We start from the raw sequence: 23,112 nt of genomic DNA on the forward strand, positions 1-23,112 counted from the left end.
ACTCCTCCCTGTATAACCCCCATCATACACTCACTCCTCCCTGTATAACCCCCACCATACACTCACTCCTCCCTGTATAACCCCCATCATACACTCACTCCTCCCTGTATAACCCCCATCATACACTCACTCCTCCCTGTATAACCCCCACCATACACTCACTCCTCCCTGTATAACCTCCACCATACACTCACTGCTCCCTGTATAACCCCCACCATACACTCACTCCTCCCTGTATAACCCCCACCATACACTCACTCCTCCCTGTATAACCCCCATCATACACTCACTCCTCCCTGTATAACCCCCACCATACACTCACTCCTCCCTGTATAACCCCCACCATACACTCACTCCTCCCTGTATAACCCCCATCATACACTCACTCCTCCCTGTATAACCCCCATCATACACTCACTCCTCCCTGTATAACCCCCACCATACACTCACTGCTCCCTGTATAACCCCCACCATACACTCACTCCTCCCTGTATAACCCCCATCATACACTCACTCCTCCCTGTATAACCCCCATCATACACTCACTCCTCCCTGTATAACCCCCATCATACACTCACTCCTCCCTGTATAACCCCCACCATACACTCACTGCTCCCTGTATAACCCCCATCATACACTCACTCCTCCCTGTATAACCCCCACCATACACTCACTCCTCCCTGTATAACCCCCACCATACACTCACTCCTCCCTGTATAACCCCCACCATACACTCACTCCTCCCTGTATAACCCCCACCATACACTCACTCCTCCCTGTATAACCCCCACCATACACTCACTCCTCCCTGTATAACCCCCCCATACACTCACTCCTCCCTGTATAACCCCCATCATACACTCACTCCTCCCTGTATAACCCCCACCATACACTCACTCCTCCCTGTATAACCCCCATCATACACTCACTCCTCCCTGTATAACCCCCATCATACACTCACTCCTCCCTGTATAACCCCCATCATACACTCACTCCTCCCTGTATAACCCCCATCATACACTCACTCCTCCCTGTATAACCCCCATCATACACTCACTCCTCCCTGTATAACCCCCACCATACACTCACTCCTCCCTGTATAACCCCCACCATACACTCACTCCTCCCTGTATAACCCCCACCATACACTCACTCCTCCCTGTATAACCCCCACCATACACTCACTCCTCCCTGTATAACCCCCATCATACACTCACTCCTCCCTGTATAACCCCCATCATACACTCACTGCTCCCTGTATAACCCCCATCATACACTCACTCCTCCCTGTATAACCCCCACCATACACTCACTCCTCCCTGTATAACCCCCACCATACACTCACTCCTCCCTGTATAACCCCCATCATACACTCACTCCTCCCTGTATAACCCCCACCATACACTCACTCCTCCCTGTATAACCCCATCATACACTCACTCCTCCCTGTATAACCCCCATCATACACTCACTCCTCCCTGTATAACCCCCATCATACACTCACTCCTCCCTGTATAACCCCCACCATACACTCACTCCTCCCTGTATAACCCCCACCATACACTCACTCCTCCCTGTATAACCCCCATCATACACTCACTCCTCCCTGTATAACCCCCACCATACACTCACTCCTCCCTGTATAACCCCCACCATACACTCACTCCTCCCTGTATAACCCCCACCATACACTCACTCCTCCCTGTATAACCCCCACCATACACTCACTCCTCCCTGTATAACCCCCCCATACACTCACTGCTCCCTGTATAACCCCCACCATACACTCACTCCTCCCTGTATAACCCCCACCATACACTCACTCCTCCCTGTATAACCCCCATCATACACTCACTCCTCCCTGTATAACCCCCACCATACACTCACTCCTCCCTGTATAACCCCCACCATACACTCACTCCTCCCTGTATAACCCCCACCATACACTCACTCCTCCCTGTATAACCCCCATCATACACTCACTCCTCCCTGTATAACCCCCATCATACACTCACTGCTCCCTGTATAACCCCCATCATACACTCACTCCTCCCTGTATAACCCCCACCATACACTCACTCCTCCCTGTATAACCCCCATCATACACTCACTCCTCCCTGTATAACCCCCACCATACACTCACTCCTCCCTGTATAACCCCATCATACACTCACTCCTCCCTGTATAACCCCCATCATACACTCACTCCTCCCTGTATAACCCCCACCATACACTCACTCCTCCCTGTATAACCCCCACCATACACTCACTCCTCCCTGTATAACCCCCACCATACACTCACTCCTCCCTGTATAACCCCCATCATACACTCACTCCTCCCTGTATAACCCCCACCATACACTCACTCCTCCCTGTATAACCCCCACCATACACTCACTCCTCCCTGTATAACCCCATCATACACTCACTCCTCCCTGTATAACCCCATCATACACTCACTCCTCCCTGTATAACCCCCACCATACACTCACTCCTCCCTGTATAACCCCATCATACACTCACTCCTCCCTGTATAACCCCCATCATACACTCACTCCTCCCTGTATAACCCCCATCATACACTCACTCCTCCCTGTATAACCCCCACCATACACTCACTCCTCCCTGTATAACCCCCACCATACACTCACTCCTCCCTGTATAACCCCCATCATACACTCACTCCTCCCTGTATAACCCCATCATACACTCACTCCTCCCTGTATAACCCCCATCATACACTCACTCCTCCCTGTATAACCCCCATCATACACTCACTCCTCCCTGTATAACCCCATCATACACTCACTCCTCCCTGTATAACCCCCATCATACACTCACTCCTCCCTGTATAACCCCCACCATACACTCACTCCTCCCTGTATAACCCCCATCATACACTCACTCCTCCCTGTATAACCCCCATCATACACTCACTCCTCCCTGTATAACCCCCACCATACACTCACTCCTCCCTGTATAACCCCCACCATACACTCACTCCTCCCTGTATAACCCCCACCATACACTCACTCCTCCCTGTATAACCCCCATCATACACTCACTCCTCCCTGTATAACCCCCATCATACACTCACTCCTCCCTGCATAACCCCCACCATACACTCACTCCTCCCTGTATAACCCCCACCATACACTCACTCCTCCCTGTATAACCCCCATCATACACTCACTCCTCCCTGCATAACCCCCATCATACACTCACTCCTCCCTGTATAACCCCCATCATACACTCACTCCTCCCTGTATAACCCCCATCATACACTCACTCCTCCCTGTATAACCCCCACCATACACTCACACCTCCCTGTAAAACCCCCACCATACACTCACTCCTCCCTGTATAACCCCCATCATGCACTCACTCCTCCCTGTATAACCCCCATCATACACTCACTCCTCCCTGTATAACCCCCATCATACACTCACTGCTCCCTGTATAACCCCCATCATACACTCACTCCTCCCTGTATAACCCCCATCATACACTCACTCCTCCCTGTATAACCCCCATCATACACTCACTGCTCCCTGTATAACCCCCATCATACACTCACTGCTCCCTGTATAACCCCCATCATACACTCACTCCTCCCTGTAAAACCCCCACCATACACTCACTCCTCCCTGTATAACCCCCATCATACACTCACTCCTCCCTGTATAACCCCCATCATACACTCACTGCTCCCTGTATAACCCCCATCATACACTCACTCCTCCCTGTATAACCCCCATCATACACTCACTCCTCCCTGTATAACCCCCATCATACACTCATTGCAGGGGCTTCAGTGATACATGACCCTCTACTATAAACACTTACACTAAATACAGTCCGGTCTCCTCCTACATCAAATTAAAGAGGTTGTGCAAGATTTGGAGCAAGTGGAATATGAAGAATCCCTCTCCTATAGTGTCCCCCGACTCTGGGCAGCTGGAAAAATCCCTATAGTCAGCTGTTGTCAGGAGCGGTCAGCGTGAAACCCCCAGTACTCGCGCTCGTACGGATATTTGGCGCCTCAGTGCCCCCCTTCATGAGAGTCTCATCTTTCTATTAATTTTTCATTCCTCCAAAGCAAACCTGTAACTAATCTACAAACCGGGTATAAACCGCTGCACTCACCAACCGCAAGCAGAGACTGCGAGAAGAAAAGCAACTATATCACACAGCACTGTGCAAAGGTGAGAATCAGTCACTAATATTAACATTAATAGTTTATGTTCAGTATTCAGTGACCGCCCGTCTCCTCCGTCCTCAGTATTCCGTGACCGCCCGTCTCCTCCGTCCTCAGTATTCCGTGACCGCCCGTCTCCTCCGTCCTCAGTATTCCGTGACCGCCCGTCTCCTCCGTCCTCAGTATTCCGTGACCGCCCGTCTCCTCCGTCCTCAGTATTCCGTGACCGCCCGTCTCCTCCGTCCTCAGTATTCCGTGACCGCCCGTCTCCTCCGTCCTCAGTATTCCGTGACCGCCCGTCTCCTCCGTCCTCAGTATTCCGTGCCCGCCCGTCTCCTCCGTCCTCAGTATTCCGTGACCGCCCGTCTCCTCCGTCCTCAGTATTCCGTGCCCGCCCGTCTCCTCCGTCCTCAGTATTCCGTGACCGCCCGTCTCCTCCGTCCTCAGTATTCCGTGACCGCCCGTCTCCTCCGTCCTCAGTATTCCGTGACCGCCCGTCTCCTCCGTCCTCAGTATTCCGTGACCGCCCGTCTCCTCCGTCCTCAGTATTCCGTGACCGCCCGTCTCCTCCGTCCTCAGTATTCCGTGACCGCCCGTCTCCTCCGTCCTCAGTATTCCGTGACCGCCCGTCTCCTCCGTCCTCAGTATTCCGTGACCGCCCGTCTCCTCCGTCCTCAGTATTCCGTGACCGCCCGTCTCCTCCGTCCTCAGTATTCCGTGACCGCCCGTCTCCTCCGTCCTCAGTATTCAGTGACCGCCCGTCTCCTCCGTCCTCAGTATTCAGTGACCGCCCGTCTCCTCCGTCCTCAGTATTCAGTGACCGCCCGTCTCCTCCGTCCTCAGTATTCAGTGACCGCCCGTCTCCTCCGTCCTCAGTATTCAGTGACCGCCCGTCTCCTCCGTCCTCAGTATTCAGTGACCGCCCGTCTCCTCCGTCCTCAGTATTCAGTGACCGCCCGTCTCCTCCGTCCTCAGTATTCAGTGACCGCCCGTCTCCTCCGTCCTCAGTATTCAGTGACCGCCCGTCTCCTCCGTCCTCAGTATTCCGTGACCGCCCGTCTCCTCCGTCCTCAGTATTCAGTGACCGCCCGTCTCCTCCGTCCTCAGTATTCCGTGACCGCCCGTCTCCTCCGTCCTCAGTATTCCGTGACCGCCCGTCTCCTCCGTCCTCAGTATTCCGTGACCGCCCGTCTCCTCCGTCCTCAGTATTCCGTGACCGCCCGTCTCCTCCGTCCTCAGTATTCCGTGACCGCCCGTCTCCTCCGTCCTCAGTATTCCGTGACCGCCCGTCTCCTCCGTCCTCAGTATTCCGTGACCGCCCGTCTCCTCCGTCCTCAGTATTCCGTGACCGCCCGTCTCCTCCGTCCTCAGTATTCCGTGACCGCCCGTCTCCTCCGTCCTCAGTATTCCGTGACCGCCCGTCTCCTCCGTCCTCAGTATTCCGTGACCGCCCGTCTCCTCCGTCCTCAGTATTCCGTGACCGCCCGTCTCCTCCGTCCTCAGTATTCAGTGACCGCCCGTCTCCTCCGTCCTCAGTATTCAGTGACCGCCCGTCTCCTCCGTCCTCAGTATTCAGTGACCGCCCGTCTCCTCCGTCCTCAGTATTCAGTGACCGCCCGTCTCCTCCGTCCTCAGTATTCAGTGACCGCCCGTCTCCTCCGTCCTCAGTATTCCGTGACCGCCCGTCTCCTCCGTCCTCAGTATTCCGTGACCGCCCGTCTCCTCCGTCCTCAGTATTCAGTGACCGCCCGTCTCCTCCGTCCTCAGTATTCAGTGACCGCCCGTCTCCTCCGTCCTCAGTATTCAGTGACCGCCCGTCTCCTCCGTCCTCAGTATTCAGTGACCGCCCGTCTCCTCCGTCCTCAGTATTCAGTGACCGCCCGTCTCCTCCGTCCTCAGTATTCAGTGACCGTCCGTCTCCTCCGTCCTCAGTATTCAGTGACCGCCCGTCTCCTCCGTCCTCAGTATTCAGTGACCGCCCGTCTCCTCCGTCCTCAGTATTCAGTGACCGCCCGTCTCCTCCGTCCTCAGTATTCAGTGACCGCCCGTCTCCTCCGTCCTCAGTATTCAGTGACCGCCCGTCTCCTCCGTCCTCAGTATTCAGTGACCGACCGTCTCCTCCGTCCTCAGTATTCAGTGACCGCCCATCACTTCAGTGCACTGTATTCGGTCATAGTCCATCACTTCTCGTCACCGGCAGTCAGGGATGTTGTAGGATTGGATTCAGGTGTATGAGTGACTAATTCCACCAGACAGGAGAGAATAATCATTCCCATATGTATGTGGAAACTGTAATTAACTGAAACAGAAACAGATATGTGGGAGGCGGAAAACTGGGTGAGGAACAGATGAATTCCCCATAAAGGTGAGGTTGTGGGAGACAGATCATGTCACCAGTCACACTCCATGGCAAGACTGAGCCCAACAACAAGACACAAGGAGCATCCCCGAGGAGTCTCGAAGGAAAGATCTCACCTCCAGGTCTCCTCGTTATTAGTGTTATTGGCTGGATGTTGGGGGTCATTATCCGGCTGCAGAATAAATGTGGAGCCAATCAGACGCCTCCTGATGGGATCACATGATGGAGAAGTATCTGCCTGAATTTCTCCGCATTGAGGACACAATTAATCCTGACCAAATCCATAGCTCCATTTGCTGAAATGCAGCCACAAACCTGCGGACCCCCCCCCACCGGCGTCACTGCTCCTGCAGACCCTCACTGTGCCGCTCTCCAGACCCTGGGAACAATCTGCATCTGTTACAGACGAATATTCCTAATGCTCCGTCCAGAGACCGGCTGACACTATTCTGCCCAGGTCCTAGGTGTCTGTGCGCAGTTGAGTCGCTCGGTCTTATTTCCATGTAGCAGGTCTGGGCTGTTTGGCCGCAATTCTTCCATGAGGACACATTAGACCAGACGTCTCCGCACAGTAGATGGCGTTACTGGTCTGAGCTGATGGCACTGCTGGACGTCTGCTGATATCAAGGAGCAGTAACATGATGTGCTCATCTGCGGCACTGAGGTGCCTTGTCCGATCCCTGCGTCTATGGCTCCCCCATTTCTTGACGCTTCTTTGTCTATGGCTCCCGCATTTCTTGACGCTTCTTCGTCTATGGCTCCCCCATTTCTTGACGCTTCTTCGTCTATGGCTCCCCCATTTCTTGAGGCTTCTTCGTCTATGGCTCCCCCATTTCTTGACGCTTCTTCGTCTATGGCTCCCCCATTTCTTGAGGCTTCTTCGTCTATGGCTCCCCCATTTCTTGAGGCTTCTTCGTCTATGGCTCCCCCATTTCTTGAGGCTTCTTCGTCTATGGCTCCCCCATTTCTTGAGGCTTCTTCGTCTATGGCTCCCCCATTTCTTGAGGCTTCTTCGTCTATAGCTCCCCCATTTCTTGAGGCTTCTTCGTCTATGGCTCCCCCATTTCTTGACGCTTCTTCGTCTATGGCTCCCCCATTTCTTGACACTTCTTCGTCTATGGCTCCCCCATTTCTTGAGGCTTCTTCGTCTATGGCTCCCCCATTTCTTGACGCTTCTTCGTCTATGGCTCCCCCATTTCTTGAGGCTTCTTCGTCTATGGCTCCCCCATTTCTTGAGGCTTCTTCGTCTATGGCTCCCCCATTTCTTGAGGCTTCTTCGTCTATAGCTCCCCCATTTCTTGAGGCTTCTTCGTCTATAGCTCCCCCATTTCTTGAGGCTTCTTCGTCTATGGCTCCCCCATTTCTTGACGCTTCTTCGTCTATAGCTCCCCCATTTCTTGAGGCTTCTTCGTCTATAGCTCCCCCATTTCTTGAGGCTTCTTCGTCTATGGCTCCCCCATTTCTTGACGCTTCTTCGTCTATAGCTCCCCCATTTCTTGAGGCTTCTTCGTCTATGGCACCCCCATTTCTTGAGGCTTCTTCTACGATCGGCTCATCGTGAATCCTCCGTCTGATGTGACACCTTTTCCTGGGAGACTCCTCGCTGATGCACTATACCTGGCGTCTTGCTGCTGCGCTCAGTCGCACCAGGTGAGGGACCTGCGATATGCTACTTCACCCTTGTTTCTCTGTTCATTGCTCAGTCTTCGGCCTCTTACACGGTTGTATCTGTTTACGTTAATGACTGTTTCCACTTACACATGAAAATGCTGATCATTATGCCCTGTCTGGTAGAATTGGTCACATGAAAACAACCCTATAACATCCCTGACCGTACAAATAACCAGAGGAAGGGGCGCCGGGCGGTCACCGAATACTGAGGGGATTTACATTCCTCTTTTCTTCTGTCACTTTGTATTTTACAAATTGATAAAAATAAATAAACTATTATCACTTCTATTATTGGAAGCTTCTTACTTTGCAAAAAAAAAAAAAAAAATTCACACCTGCCTAAAACTTTAGCCGCCGTGGGGGCCGGGCGCAGACACCACAGGCACACACACCTGCCCTGCGGGACTAGCAGGGGCACAGTGCACCCCTCGTGGGGGACATGCTGGAGACAGTCAACAACATCCAAAAAATAAACCTTCCTGAATGTAAAAGCCACATTTCCCAGGGGGACGCTATGTGGATGCTCCCTCATTTTTCACGGACTCCGGCATCTGCCCCCTCCTGATGACGTATCAGCGGCTCCGGGGCTGAAGAGATACCGATGATGGCGGCTCTGGACGGGACCCCCAGGGTGGTCCATAGTGGCCCTGCACTGGATAAAGCCTTGCACTGATGACGTATCAGCGGCCCGGGGCTGAAGAGACACCGATGATTGTGGCTCTGGACGGGACCCCCAGGGTGGTCCATTGTGGCCCTGCACTGGATAAAGCCTTGCACTGATGACGGATCAGTGGCTCCGGGCCTGAAGAGACACCGATGATGGTGGGTCTGGACGGGACCCCCAGGGTGGTCCATAGTGGCCCTGCACTGGATAAAGCCTTGCACTGATGACGTATCAGCGGCTCTGGGGCTGAAGAGATACCGATGATGGTGGGTCTGGACGGGATCCCCAGGGTGGTCCATAGTGGCCCTGCACTGGATAAAGCCTTGCACTGATGACGTATCAGCGGCTCCGGGGCTGAAGAGATACCGATGATGGTGGGTCTGGACGGGATCCCCAGGGTGGTCCATAGTAGCCCCGCACTGGATAAAGCCTTGCACTGATGATTTTTACTAGCAGAATGAGGGACATTCGGACCCCCGGCCGGAGCTCATTCCATGCACAGCCCCCAGTCTGCCGAGACCCCAGCTATGAAGACCCCACAGGAGCTGACATTTCATATTCCAGAACCACTCCAGTTTTGTCATTATAAAGCAGCGGTGATAAGTTGCGGATCAGTGGGGTCCGGCCGCTGGAGTATAAAGAACAAGCCTCCTAAGGGGAAGAAAAGAAAATGGTGTGGAAAATAAAAACAAAATAATAATAAATAAAAAAAAAAAAAAATAACTTTGTTTTTCTCCAGTTACAATTAAAAATGATAAAATTAAAGTTATGCCTCTTAGAAAAGGGGAATAATAAATGAAAACAGAAAATGCACCGGGCCGCACCTTACAGGGTGAAGAATGAATGGGGCCGAGGATTATCCATCAATTATTGACATGTGGAGGCTGAAGCCGCCTCGTGCCATTCCAGTGACGCAGATTGTGGCACCGTATGGCGGCAGGTAACACGCCTGGAGTTTAGGACAGGTGAACGGTGCTCATGTCCCAAACACGGTCTTCACCAGTGACTTGTAAAGCGGATCCAGATCTCACCATACAAACTGCACACAGTAAATAGATCGCTTGTACCTGATGAGGCCGGTGCATTGCTTCAGATCCACGGCAGAATGGCTGGATGATACTTTGTGAACGTTTCCTGCTTCATATTAAGTGGAGTCTTTGGCCGGATTCACAAGATAGTAATTTTAATTTGAGGAGTGTACAGCCATTCAGACACGACTTATCAAAATAAGTACAGCAGCCCCATTGGGTCTAATGCATCGGTATGCAGTTTTTTATTAACTTTAACGGTTTTACAAAACTCCCCCCCCATGTTGTGGCAGCAGCCACGTTTCTGAGCAGCGGACACGGACACGTGGATACAATCTACACTGGGACTACCTGAATAGTAGAGATGGTCCTGCCCCCGGGTGCCGGACCAGAGCCCCGTGAACCACCTCCACCCTTGGCTCCTCTTTGAATTAGCCGGCCGGTGCGACCTTGTCACTGCGGCACAACACAGGACATCGCGCCACGTCTACGTTATCAGAGAAGATACCGGGGAGTCCAGCGGGCAACAGGCGGTGTGCCGGTCTCCAGTAACACAGCCACGGACGTCTGCCACCGCCCCAGATCCACGCTCCTACTAATTATTAGGATTATTTTTATTATAAAAATTACCTTTATTCCTAAACTTGTAGGAGCAAATATCTCACTCCAAAGGCACAAGTTAGGTACTGAAAGCCATCACTGTAAGAGGTGATACCACCCTGGTCATGTGGGCTAGCCCAAATAGGCAAGCGCATACAGTGAGTGTGCTCCGAGCTGCAATTCCCGGGATCGGCCACATCACAGTGTATGGCGCTGTGTGCACAGCCACATCTGGCAGCAAGCAGAGATCCTACCCAACGTTTCAAGTCCCATGATTAAGCTTTATAAAACCACAAACAGGAATGGCCTGTGACCGGCTCCTCGGTGGAGGAACAATCCTCCCAATATGTCACAATTTGTGTCCGGCAGCAGATAGTGCGAGATGTAATTTCACAATAACCCCCCGGGATGGGGCACATTGTGCAGCGCCTCCAGGGGTTCACTTAATAAATGTGCACAATGGTAGTAACATAAGAGGCGACCCTCGGCCACTGTCACCCCGCTTCACCCCACAGCTGATGGGGGCGCTGTGTGACCGCTCCTGCCTCATACACTCACCAGCTCCTTGGCCTCCTCCAGCTGCTTCTCCACATTCATCACCATCTGCTTCTTCTCCTCTGTAAGAGACAAACGCGGTGATCACTGTGCGCTCAGACCATGCACGGGAACGCTGCCGAGACCGCACAGCCTGCCACAGTCCACAGAGCCGCTGCCGCGACCACCGACCGCACAGCCTGCCACAGTCCACGAGGATGCTGCCGAGACCGCACAGCCTGCCACAATCCACGAGGATGCTGCCGAGACCGCACAGCCTGCCACAATCCACGAGGATGCTGCCGAGACCGCACAGCCTGCCACAGTCCACGAGGATGCTGCCGAGACCGCACAGCCTGCCACAGTCCACGAGGATGCTGCCGAGACTGCACAGCCTGCCACAGTCCACAGAGCCGCTGCCGAGACCGCACAGCCTGCCACAGTCCACGAGGATGCTGCCGAGACCGCACAGCCTGCCACAGTCCACGAGGATGCTGCCGAGACCACCGACCGCACAGCCTGCCACAATCCACGGAGACGCTGCCGAGACCGCCGACCGCACAGCCTGCCACAGTCCACAAGGATGCTGCCGAGACCGCCGACCGCACAGCCTGCCACAGTCCACGAGGATGCTGCCGAGACCGCCGACCGCACAGCCTGCCACAGTCCACGGAGACGCTGCCGAGACCGCCGACCGCACAGCCTGCCACAGTCCACGAGGATGCTGCCGAGACCGCCGACCGCACAGCCTGCCACAGTCCATGAGAACACTGCCGAGACCACCGACCGCACAGCCTGCCACAGTCCATGAGAACACTGCCGAGACCGCACAGCCTGCCACAGTCCACGGGAACGCTGCCGAGACCGCAGACCGCACAGCCTGCCACAGTCCACGAGGATGCTGCCGAGACCGCCGACCGCACAGCCTGCCACAATCCACGAAGATGCTGCCGAGACCGCCGACCGCACAGCCTGCCACAGTCCACGGGAACGCTGCCGAGACCGCACAGCCTGCCACAGTCCACGAGGATGCTGCCGAGACCGCACAGCCTGCCACAATCCACGAGGATGCTGCCGAGACCGCACAGCCTGCCACAATCCACGAGGATGCTGCCGAGACCGCACAGCCTGCCACAGTCCACGAGGATGCTGCCGAGACCGCACAGCCTGCCACAGTCCACGAGGATGCTGCCGAGACCGCCGACCGCACAGCCTGCCACAGTCCACGAGGATGCTGCCGAGACCGCACAGCCTGCCACAATCCACGAGGATGCTGCCGAGACCGCACAGCCTGCCACAATCCACGAGGATGCTGCCGAGACCGCACAGCCTGCCACAGTCCACGAGGATGCTGCCGAGACCGCACAGCCTGCCACAGTCCACGAGGATGCTGCCGAGACCGCCGACCGCACAGCCTGCCACAGTCCACGAGGATGCTGCCGAGACCGCACAGCCTGCCACAATCCACGAGGATGCTGCCGAGACCGCACAGCCTGCCACAGTCCACGAGGATGCTGCCGAGACCGCACAGCCTGCCACAGTCCACGAGGATGCTGCCGAGACCGCCGACCGCACAGCCTGCCACAATCCACGGAGACGCTGCCGAGACCGCCGACCGCACAGCCTGCCACAATCCACGGGAACGCTGCCGAGACCGCACAGCCTGCCACAGTCCACAGAGACGCTGCCGAGACCGCCGACCGCACAGCCCGCCACAGTCCACGAGGATGCTGCCGAGACCGCCAACCGCACAGCTTGCCACAGTCCACGAGGATGCTGCCGAGACCACCGACCGCACAGCCTGCCACAATCCACGAGGATGCTGCCGAGACCACCGACCGCACAGCCTGCCACAATCCACGAGGATGCTGCCGAGACCGCTGACCGCACAGCCTGCCACAATCCACGAGGATGCTGCCGAGACCGCCGACCGCACAGCCTGCCAGTCCACGAGGATGCTGCCGAGACCGCCGACCGCACAGCCTGCCACAGTCCACGGGAACGCTGCCGAGACCGCACAGCCTGCCACAATCCACGGACACGCTGCCGAGACCGCCGACCGCACAGCCTGCCACAGTCCACGAGGATGCTGCCGAGACCGCACAGCCTGCCACAGTCCACGAGGATGCTGCCGAGACCGCCGACCGCACAGCCTGCCACAATCCACGGAGACGCTGCCGAGACCGCCGACCGCACAGCCTGCCACAGTCCACGAGGATGCTGCCGAGACAGCCGACCGCACAGCCTGCCACAGTCCACGGAGACACTGCCGAGACCGCCGACCGCACAGCCTGCCACAATCCACGGAGACGCTGCCGAGACCGCCGACCGCACAGCCTGCCACAGTCCACGAGCATGCTGCCTAGACAGCCGACCGCACAGCCTGCCACAGTCCACGGAGACGCTGCCGAGACCGCCGACCGCACAGCCTGCCACAGTCCACGGGAACGCTGCCGAGACCGCACAGCCTGTCACAGTCCACGGGAACGCTGCCGAGACCGCACAGCCTGCCACAGTCCACGGGAATGCTGCCGAGACCGCACAGCCTGCCACAGTCCACGGGAACGCTGCCGAGACCGCACAGCCTGCCACACCGCACAGCCTGCCACAGTCCACGGAGAAGCTGCCGAGACTGCCGACCGCACAGCCTGCCACAGTCCACGAGGATGCTGCCGAGACCGCCGACCGCACAGCCTGCCACAGACAACGGAGACGCTGCCGAGTCCGCCGACCGCACAGCCTGCCACAGTCCACGGAGACGCTGCCGAGACCGCCGACCGCACAGCCTGCCACAGTCCACGGGAACGCTGCCGAGACCGCACAGCCTGTCACAGTCCACGGGAACGCTGCCGAGACCGCACAGCCTGCCACAGTCCACGGAAATGCTGCCGAGACCGCACAGCCTGCCACAGTCCACGGGAACGCTGCCGAGACCGCACAGCCTGCCACACCGCACAGCCTGCCACAGTCCACGGAGAAGCTGCCGAGACTGCCGACCGCACAGCCTGCCACAGTCCACGAGGATGCTGCCGAGACCGCCGACCGCACAGCCTGCCACAGACAACGGAGACGCTGCCGAGTCCGCCGACCGCACAGCCTGCCACAGTCCACGGAGACGCTGCCGAGACCGCACAGCCTGCCACAGACAACGGAGACGCTGCCGAGACCGCCGACCGCACAGCCCGCCACAGTGCACGAGGATGCTGCCGAGACCGCCGACCACACAGCCCGCCACAGTCCACGAGGATGCTGCCGAGACCGCCGACCGCACAGCACGCCACAGACAACGGAGACGCTGCCGAGACCGCTGACCGCACAGCACGCCACAGACAACGGAGACGCTGCCGAGACCGCCGACCGCACAGCCTGCCACAGGCAACGGAGACGCTGCCGAGACCGCCGACCGCACAGCCTGCCACAGGCAACGGAGACGCTGCCGAGACCGCCGACCGCACAGCCTTCCACAGTCCACGAGAACACTGCCGAGACCGCCGACCGCACAGCCTGCCACAGTCCACGAGGACACTGCCGAGACCGCCGACCGCACAGCCTGCCACAGTCCACGAGGACACTGCCGAGACCGCCGACCGCACAGCCTGCCACAGACAACGGAGACGCTGCCGAGACCGCCGACCGCACAGCCCGCCACAGACAACGGAGACGCTGCCGAGACCGCCGACCGCACAGCCTGCCACAGTCCACGGGAACGCTGCCGAGACCGCCGACCGCACAGCCTGCCACAGTCCACGAGGATGCTGCCGAGACCGCACAGCCTGCCACAGTCCACGAGGATGCTGCCGAGACCGCCGACCGCACAGCCTCCCACAATCCACGGAGACGCTGCCGAGACCGCCGACCGCACAGCCTGCCACAGTCCATGAGGATGCTGCCGAGACAGCCGACCGCACAGCCTGCCACAGTCCACGGAGACACTGCCGAGACCGCCGACCGCACAGCCTGCCACAATCCACGGAGACGCTGCCGAGACCGCCGACCGCACAGCCTGCCACAGTCCACGAGGATGCTGCCGAGACAGCCGACCGCACAGCCTGCCACAGTCCACGGAGACGCTGCCGAGACCGCCGACCGCACAGCCTGCCACAGTCCACGGGAACGCTGCCGAGACCGCACAGCCTGCCACAGTCCACGGGAACGCTGCCGAGACCGCACAGCCTGCCAAGTCCACGGGAACGCTGCCGAGACCGCACAGCCTGCCACAGTCCACGGGAATGCTGCCGAGACCGCACAGCCTGCCACAGTCCACGGGAACGCTGCCGAGACCGCACAGCCTGCCACACCGCACAGCCTGCCACAGTCCACGGAGAAGCTGCCGAGACTGCCGACCGCACAGCCTGCCACAGTCCACGAGGATGCTGCCGAGACCGCCGACCGCACAGCCTGCCACAGACAACGGAGACGCTGCCGAGTCCGCCGACCGCACAGCCTGCCACAGTCCACGGAGACGCTGCCGAGACCGCACAGCCTGCCACAGACAACGGAGACGCTGCCGAGACCGCCGACCGCACAGCCCGCCACAGTCCACGAGGATGCTGCCGAGACCGCCGACCGCACAGCCCGTCACAGACAACGGAGACGCTGCCGAGACCGCCGACCACACAGCCCGCCACAGTCCACGAGGATGCTGCCGAGACCGCCGACCGCACAGCACGCCACAGACAACGGAGACGCTGCCGAGACCGCCGACCGCACAGCACGCCACAGACAACGGAGACGCTGCCGAGACCGCCGACCGCACAGCCTGCCACAGGCAACGGAGACGCTGCCGAGACCGCCGACCGCACAGCCTTCCACAGTCCACGAGAACACTGCCGAGACGGCCGACCGCACAGCCTGCTACAGTCCACGAGGACACTGCCGAGACCGCCGACCGCACAGCCTGCCACAGTCCACGAGGACACTGCCGAGACCGCCGACCGCACAGCCTGCCACAGTCCACGAGGACACTGCCGAGACCGCCGACCGCACAGCCTGCCACAGTCCACGAGGACACTGCCGAGACCGCCGACCGCACAGCCTGCCACAGTCCACGAGGACACTGCCGAGACCGCACAGCCTGCCACAGACAACGGAGACGCTGCCGAGACCGCCGATCGCACAGCCCGCCACAGACAACGGAGACGCTGCCGAGACCGCCGACCGCACAGCCTGCCACAGTCCACGGGAACGCTGCCGAGACCGCCGACCGCACAGCCTGCCACAGTCCACGGGGTCGCTGCCGAGACCGCCGACCGCACAGCCTGCCACAGTCCACGGGGTCGCTGCCGAGACCGCCGACCGCACAGCCTGCCACAGTCCATGGGGTTGCTGCCGAGACCGCTGACCGCACAGCCTGCCACAGTCCACGGGAAAGCTGCCGAGACCGCCGACCGCACAGCCTGCCACAGTCCACGGGGTCGCTGCCGAGACCGCCGACCGCACAGCCTGCCACAGTCCATGGGGTTGCTGCCGAGACCGCCGACCGCACAGCCTGCCACAGTCCACGGGAACGCTGCCGAGACCGCCGACCGCACAGCCTGCCACAGTCCACGGGGTCGCTGCCGAGACCGCCGACCGCACAGCCTGCCACAGTCCAAGGAGACGCTGCCGAGACCGCCGACCGCACAGCCTGCCACAGTCCAAGGAGACGCTGCCGAGACCGCACAGCCTTCCACAGTCCATGGAGACGCTGCCGAGACCGCCGACCGCACAGCCAACAAGGACGCTGCCGAGACCGCCGACCGCACAGCCTGCCACAGTCCACGAGGATGCTGCTGAAACCGCCAACCGCACAGCCTGCCACAGTCCACGGAGACGCTGCCGAGACAGCACAGCCTGCCACAGTCCATGGAGACGCTGCCGAGACCGCACAGCCAACAAGGACGCTGCCGAGACCGCCGACCACACAGTCTGCTACAATCCACAGAGACGCTGCCGAGACCGCCGACCACACAGTCTGCCACAATCCACAGAGACGCTGCCGAGACCGCCGACCGCACAGCATGCCACAGTCCACGGAGACGCTGCCAAGACCTCCTCTCTAGGGGCCTGCCGCTTGACCCCAACAGTCTCCCCTTGTGTATGGAGTTCTCCTCTCATCTCTGGGGGTCTCTCCCTTGTCCCAAGCTGTCTTCCTTTGCCCCCGGCGGTCTCCCCTCATCTTATCTCTGGGGGTCTCCCCCTTGACCCCAGCAGTCTTCCCTTGCCCCTGGTGGTCTCCCCTCATCTCATCTCTGAGGGTCTCTCCCTTGTCCCCAGCTATCTTCACTTCTCTCTGGGGGGGGGGGGTTCTCTCTCTTGTCTCTAGCAGTCTTCCCTCATCTTTGGGGGTCTCTCCCTTGTCCCCAGCAGGCTCTTCCCTCATCTCGAGGGGATACAAGGGAGAGACCCCAATCTTTGGGGGGGGGGGTCTGTCCCCTCATCTCTGGAGGCCTCTTTCATGTCTAGCAGCCTCTCCCCTCATCTCTGGGAGTCTCTCACTTATTCCCAGCAGTCTCCCCTCATCTTTGGGGGTCTCTCCCTTGTCCCCAGCAGTCTCCCCTCATCTTTGGGGGTCTCTCCCTTGTCCCCAGCAGTCTCCCCTCATCTCTGGGGGTTTCTCCCTTGTTCCCAGCAGTCTCCCCTCATCACTGGGGGTCTCTCTTGTCCCCAGCAGTCTCCGTTCCTCTCTGGGGGTCTCTCGCTTGTCTCCCGACAGGCTCTCCCCTCATCTCTGGGGGTCTTTATCCTGTTTAGCGGTCTCCCCTCACTCATCTGTGGGGGTCTGTCCCCTCATCTCTCTCCTGGTCTCCCCTCATCTCTGGGGGTCTCTCCCTTGTCCCCAGGAGTCTCCCCTCATCTCTGGGGGTCTTTCCCCTCATCTCTCTCCTAATCTCCCTTCATCTCTGGGGGTCTCTCCCTGTCTCTCCTCATCTGTGGGGGTCTGTCCCCTCATCTCTCTTCCTGTCTCCCCTCATCTTTGGGGGTCTGTCCCCTCATCTCTCTCCCTGTCTCCCCTCATCTTTGGGGGTCTGTCCCCTCATCTCTCTCCCTGTCTCCCCTCATCTTTGGGGGTCTGTCCCCTCATCTCTCTCCCGGTCTCCCCTCATCTCTGGGGGTCTCTCCATTGTCCCCAGCAGTCTTCTCTCATCTCTGGGGGTCTCTCCCTTGTCCCCAGCAGTCTCCCTTCATCTGTGGGGGTCTGTCCCCTCATCTCTCTCCCGGTCTCCCCTCATCTTTGGGGGTCTGTCCCCTCATCTCTCTCCCGGTCTCCCCTCATCTCTGGGGGTCTCTCCAATGTCCCCAGCAGTCTTCTCTCATCTCTGGGGGTCTCTCCCTTGTCCCCAGCAGTCTCCCCTCATCTGTGGGGGTCTGTCCCCTCATATTTCTCCCGGTCTCCCCTCATCTCTGGGGGGGGGTCTCTCCCTGGTCTCTCTCCCGGCCTCCTCTCATCTCTGTGGGGGTCTGTCCCCTCATCTCTCTCCCGGTCTCCCCTCATCTCTGGGTGTCTGTCCCCTCATCTCTCTCCCGGTCTCCCCTCATCTATCTCCCGGTCTCCCCTCATCTCTGGGGGTCTCCCCCGTATTTCTCCCGGTCTCACCTCCTGACAGTTTCGGGACCTTCCCGATCCTGTTGGTGATCTCGGCTGTGAGGACGCCATAGTCCTGCTCATAACCCTGGAACTCGGCAGACATGTTTATCCAGGCAGCAGAGAGCAGAGTGACAACCGGAAGTCTCCTCTCCAACCACTTCCGCCGGTCCGCTCACTCCGCGCTCCCCGGCGCCCTTAGTAACCAGCTCTTCCTTGGCAACCTGCAGCTGCCGTAGTCCTGATGGCGGAGAGGTGGAGGAGGAATGTCACACCCCGGCCATAATAAACAATCAAAGGGATCCAGGCCGTGTCCTACCGGAGGGAGCGCCGCCGACTGCAGCCAATCACGCCTCAGCTCTCATCCTCCAACCTGAACCTTAGTGTGAAAAATGAAAGCTGTAATCTGATTGGGTTGTTCTAGATGAAAACTATAATCTGATTGGTTGTTTTAGATGAAAGCTGTAATCTGATTGGTTGGTTTAATCGATATCCTGGCAACCATCTCTAAAGCAGCCAATCACATCATGTACCAACTTTCATTTTTTTGCTTGTGAAAATGAAAGGTGTAATCTGATTGGCTTCTCTGTTAGCGCCTGTAGTGACAGCCCCGGAGTCAGTGTCAGCCGGAGTCTAGGAGAAGAAGCCCCTCACAATGCAATAACCCCCACAATGATAGACATTAGCAGCTGCACCTCCCCATAAGGCAGGATTCACACCTGCGTTATTTTCCAAGTCTGGGGCCATTTTTGTGTCACATTTTGCAATCTGAGCAGAATCCATGTTTTTTCAGTTTGATCCACAAAATGGATGAAAGAAAAACGACGTCCGGGGCTCATCCAGACGATAATATGTACAGAACGGACGCCATGTACTGACCGAGGAAAGGCAAGACTGTGGACAGCGGTGCACACCAGCAATGGCGGACGGTGACATCACAGCGCTAATGTCACCTGCTGTCACATCAATGTGTCCCCCGGTGTCATCAGCACGGTGTCTGCTCTTATGATCCATCACTTATCAAGGAAGAAATCTGAATTTTCGTGATTCTTACATTTGAAGTTGTTGGGGTAAATATCAGATGTCGGTGCACAGAGGTTTTTTCAGGCAGAATCTGTTCCAAAAACACCTGAAAAAAACATCCAAAAAATGCTCAAAAGACTGAACATCTGTATTTCTATGTAAGGCGACGTTCACACGGTGCTTTTCTGCTGCTTTTTTTGCAGGCAGCACCTGCATAGACGCTGCTTACACAAAGCAGTTTTGCTGCAGATTATATTTCGTGTCATTTGTCTACATGTTTAATACAGTTAGTTTCATTCAGCAAAAACACATTAGTTGCATTATCTCCAGCATTATTTTCAGGATTATTTCCAGCATTTTTGCACTTTCTCATCGCTTTCTATGGTGAAAAACACTTAAAGAATTGACTGGTAGGCCCTGTGCCCACGCTACAGATTTTGACGCGGATTTTGATGCAGATTTTCAGAAATCTGCAGCAAAATCTGCATGTCCATTGTGAAGCCAGCAAAGTCTATGAGAATTCAGAAGTGCTGCGCCCACGTTGAGTATTTTTCCCTTTCGTATTTGTTGCAGATTTCTTTTTTTCTGCATCAAATCTGCACCAAATACGCAAGGGAAAAATAAGCAACGTGGGCGCAGCACTTCTGAATTCTCATAGACTTTGCTGGCTTCACAATGGACATGCAGATTTCTGAAAATATGCGTCAAAACTACACAGCATGAGCACTGGGCCTTGGGGCTATGTTCACACAGGGCCTCAGGTTTTTTTCTGCAGCACAACCTAATCTTTTTCCAGGAAATAACGTGGTTGTGCCGCAGTTTCTCACGGTTTTGCCCGGATTCTGCATTTCCTCATTGATTTGTATGGGTGAGAAAAAAGAGGTAAAACAGCAGCAAAAACGGTAAAAAACGATCTTTCAAAAACCAAAGAGGCTGATAAAAAAAAGTCAGGAGAAAAAACAGGTGTTTTGTGTTTGCACGAGATTTCTGGAATCTCAGACTTTGCTGGGACTGTGAAGGCAGCATACTAAAAAAATGCTGCAAAAACACCATGTGTGAACACGGCTTAGGCTGCTTTCACACTACGTTTTTTTAGCATGCGTCATGAACGTTTTTTTAACGCAAAAACGGATCCAGTGCAAATGCGTTTTAATTTCAATGCATTTGCAATGGACTCGCTTACACATGCGTTTGAGTGCGTTATAGTGAGGATCCAGCGACTTGCCGCTACTTGTAGCGTTATTGAGCTGCGTCCCAATACTGTTTTTCACTGGATCCTGACTATACTGCACGCAAAAGCATGTGAATGCTGGCATGCTGATAGACAGGATCCTGCTTGCTCTACTGAGCATGCCCAGAAACCAGCCTGGCGTGATCAGTCTCTCTCTCCCCTCCCTCTCTCCCCCTCCCTCTCTCTCTCTCCTCTCTCTCTCCCCCGCCTGAGAGCGGCGGACGCTCGTAACCAAGGTAAATATCGGGTAACCAAGCAAAGCGCTTCGCTTAGTTACCCGATGTTTACCTTGGTTACATGAGCAGGCAGCCCGGATCCTAGCAGCTACGGACGCTCATAACCAAGGTAAATATCGGGTATCCAAGCAAAGCACTTTGCTTAGTTACCCGATGTTTACCTTGGTTACCTTGGTTACCAGCGACTGCAGCTGACAGATGCCGGCTCCCAGTCTATCACGTTCAGTTCCCCTCTCTCCCGATCACATGACTTCAATGCCCGCCCATAAACTTCAAGTGGCAGGATCCTGCAAAATAACACATGCGTTTGAATGCGTCTTTCTTTTAAAAACAGGATCCACTTTTACAGCAAAAAAATGTTCATGACGCATGTTAAAAAAATGTAGTGTGAAAGCAGCCTTAAGAGGTTACATTTGCAAGCAGAAACATCACCAAATCTGCATCTTTTGGCAGAAAAAAAACACACTTTTTACTGTGTTTTTATGCATTTTTTCCCTATGGTTTCTATGCATTCTGGGGTGGAAAAATGCTGCAAAAATGCTGAAAGAATCGTCAGCTGCAGATTTATTTCTGCACCAAATCTACAAGGAAAAAAGCAACATTTGCACAAAACTTCAGGATTCTCATTGACTTTGCTGGCGTAAGGACTTGCATCCAATTTTGTGTCAAAACTGCATTAAAAAAAACTTGATAAAAACACAGTGTGCACAGACCCAAAGAAGATGATTTTTTTATTTGCATAAAACAGCATTAAAAGAAAATGCAATGTGTGAACATTGCCTTAGAACTGCTCTCCGTTCACATGTTCAGGTTATTCAGCATCTTTTAACCACTTCAGGTTTCCAAAACAGCAAAGTGGGTAAAAGAAGAGACGGCTCCAGACTTCAGGCATTTCTGTTGACATGTTCTGCACAAGTTAATGGGAAGGGTAAGAATCCACCCCGGTGTTTCCACTTCTGATATCAGTACTGGTTGAATGGAGAGAAAAAAAACAAGTGAAAAACACCAGTAAAAAAAAAAAAGAATAAAACACTAAAAAAACACTGTCAGCAAAAACAACTAAAGAAATGCAAAAAAAATTCAGGGAAAAAAATAACTCCATCAGCGTCTCCTGAAGCGTCTCCCTCCTGGAAAAGTCTACGTGGAAAAGACGTCGTCTGCACAATCCCTGGCGCCGGTCTCACATGTCCTTTCTCATTTTTGGGGGCTACATTCTCATTATAACTAATTAACCTTTTCACATCTTTTTGTGGGGGGAAGAATGTCCAAAAATAAAGCGGAGATGAGTCCTCCTGTGATCCGTGTTGGTCCATGAAAACAAAAAATAACAGAGAGTCTACAGATGTCAGCGGAGCGGGGCCACGTCTCACCAGTTAACGGGTTATATTTATTTCATATGAGAAAACGGATGAAATGAGGAAGAGCTGACAACAACGCAAACATGGCTCCAGAGCCCCCAGAGCCAGTGTCACCGCGACCTGTGCTGGGGGAGACATGGAGGGCCGCAGGGGGGGACACTGCAATGCTTATTCCTTACTCTTCTTCCTTCTTGTTTTCCTTCTTCCTTCCTTCTTTTTCTTCTTTCTTCTTCTTCCTTCTTATTTCATCTTCTTTCTTCCTTCTTTCTATTTCTTCCTTACTCTTCTTCCTTCTTTTTTTTCCTTCCTTCTTTCTTTCTTTGTCTTCCTTCTTCTTTTTTGTTTCTTCCTCCTTCTTTCTTCTTCATTCTTATTTCTAATTGCTTCTTTTTCCTTCTTTCTTTTTTCTTCTTTCCTTTTTTTGTTCTTCCTTCTTTCATCTTTCTTCTTCCTCTTTCTTCTTCCTTCTTCTTTATTCCTCGTTCTTCTTCTTTCTTCCTTTTTCTTCTTTTTTCTTGTTCTTCCTTCTTTCTTCTTCATTCTTATTTCTTATTGCTTCTTTTTCCTTTCTTTTTTCTTCTTCTTTCCTCCTTTTTTGTTCTTCCTTCTTTCATCTTTCTTCTTCTTCCTCTTTCTTCTTCCTTCT

The 23,112-nt window shown here is 55.4% G+C and overlaps 1 protein-coding gene across 4 annotated transcripts in view; it reads right to left on the reverse strand.

Moving 5' to 3' along the window:
- VTI1A (vesicle transport through interaction with t-SNAREs 1A) overlaps positions 1-18,924 on the reverse strand; it is a 494,579-nt gene extending 475,655 nt beyond the window's left edge. Inside the window, exons 1-2 of one of the 4 annotated variants that reach the window (XM_075348209.1) lie at positions 18,631-18,922; positions 11,079-11,137 (exon numbers count right to left, since the gene is read on the reverse strand). In XM_075348209.1, coding sequence (XP_075204324.1) covers positions 11,079-11,137; positions 18,631-18,724 — 153 coding nt within the window. In that variant the 5' untranslated portion in view covers positions 18,725-18,922. Of the gene's footprint in view, positions 1-11,078; positions 11,138-18,630 lie in introns of all 4 variants that reach the window. The other 3 variants (XM_075348210.1, XM_075348211.1, XM_075348212.1) reach the window with 3 other exon arrangements.
- Between the last annotated feature and the right edge of the window lie 4,188 nt (positions 18,925-23,112).

This window comes from Anomaloglossus baeobatrachus, chromosome 5 (genome assembly GCF_048569485.1).
Source record: "Anomaloglossus baeobatrachus isolate aAnoBae1 chromosome 5, aAnoBae1.hap1, whole genome shotgun sequence".
Taxonomy (NCBI): domain Eukaryota; kingdom Metazoa; phylum Chordata; class Amphibia; order Anura; family Aromobatidae; genus Anomaloglossus; species Anomaloglossus baeobatrachus.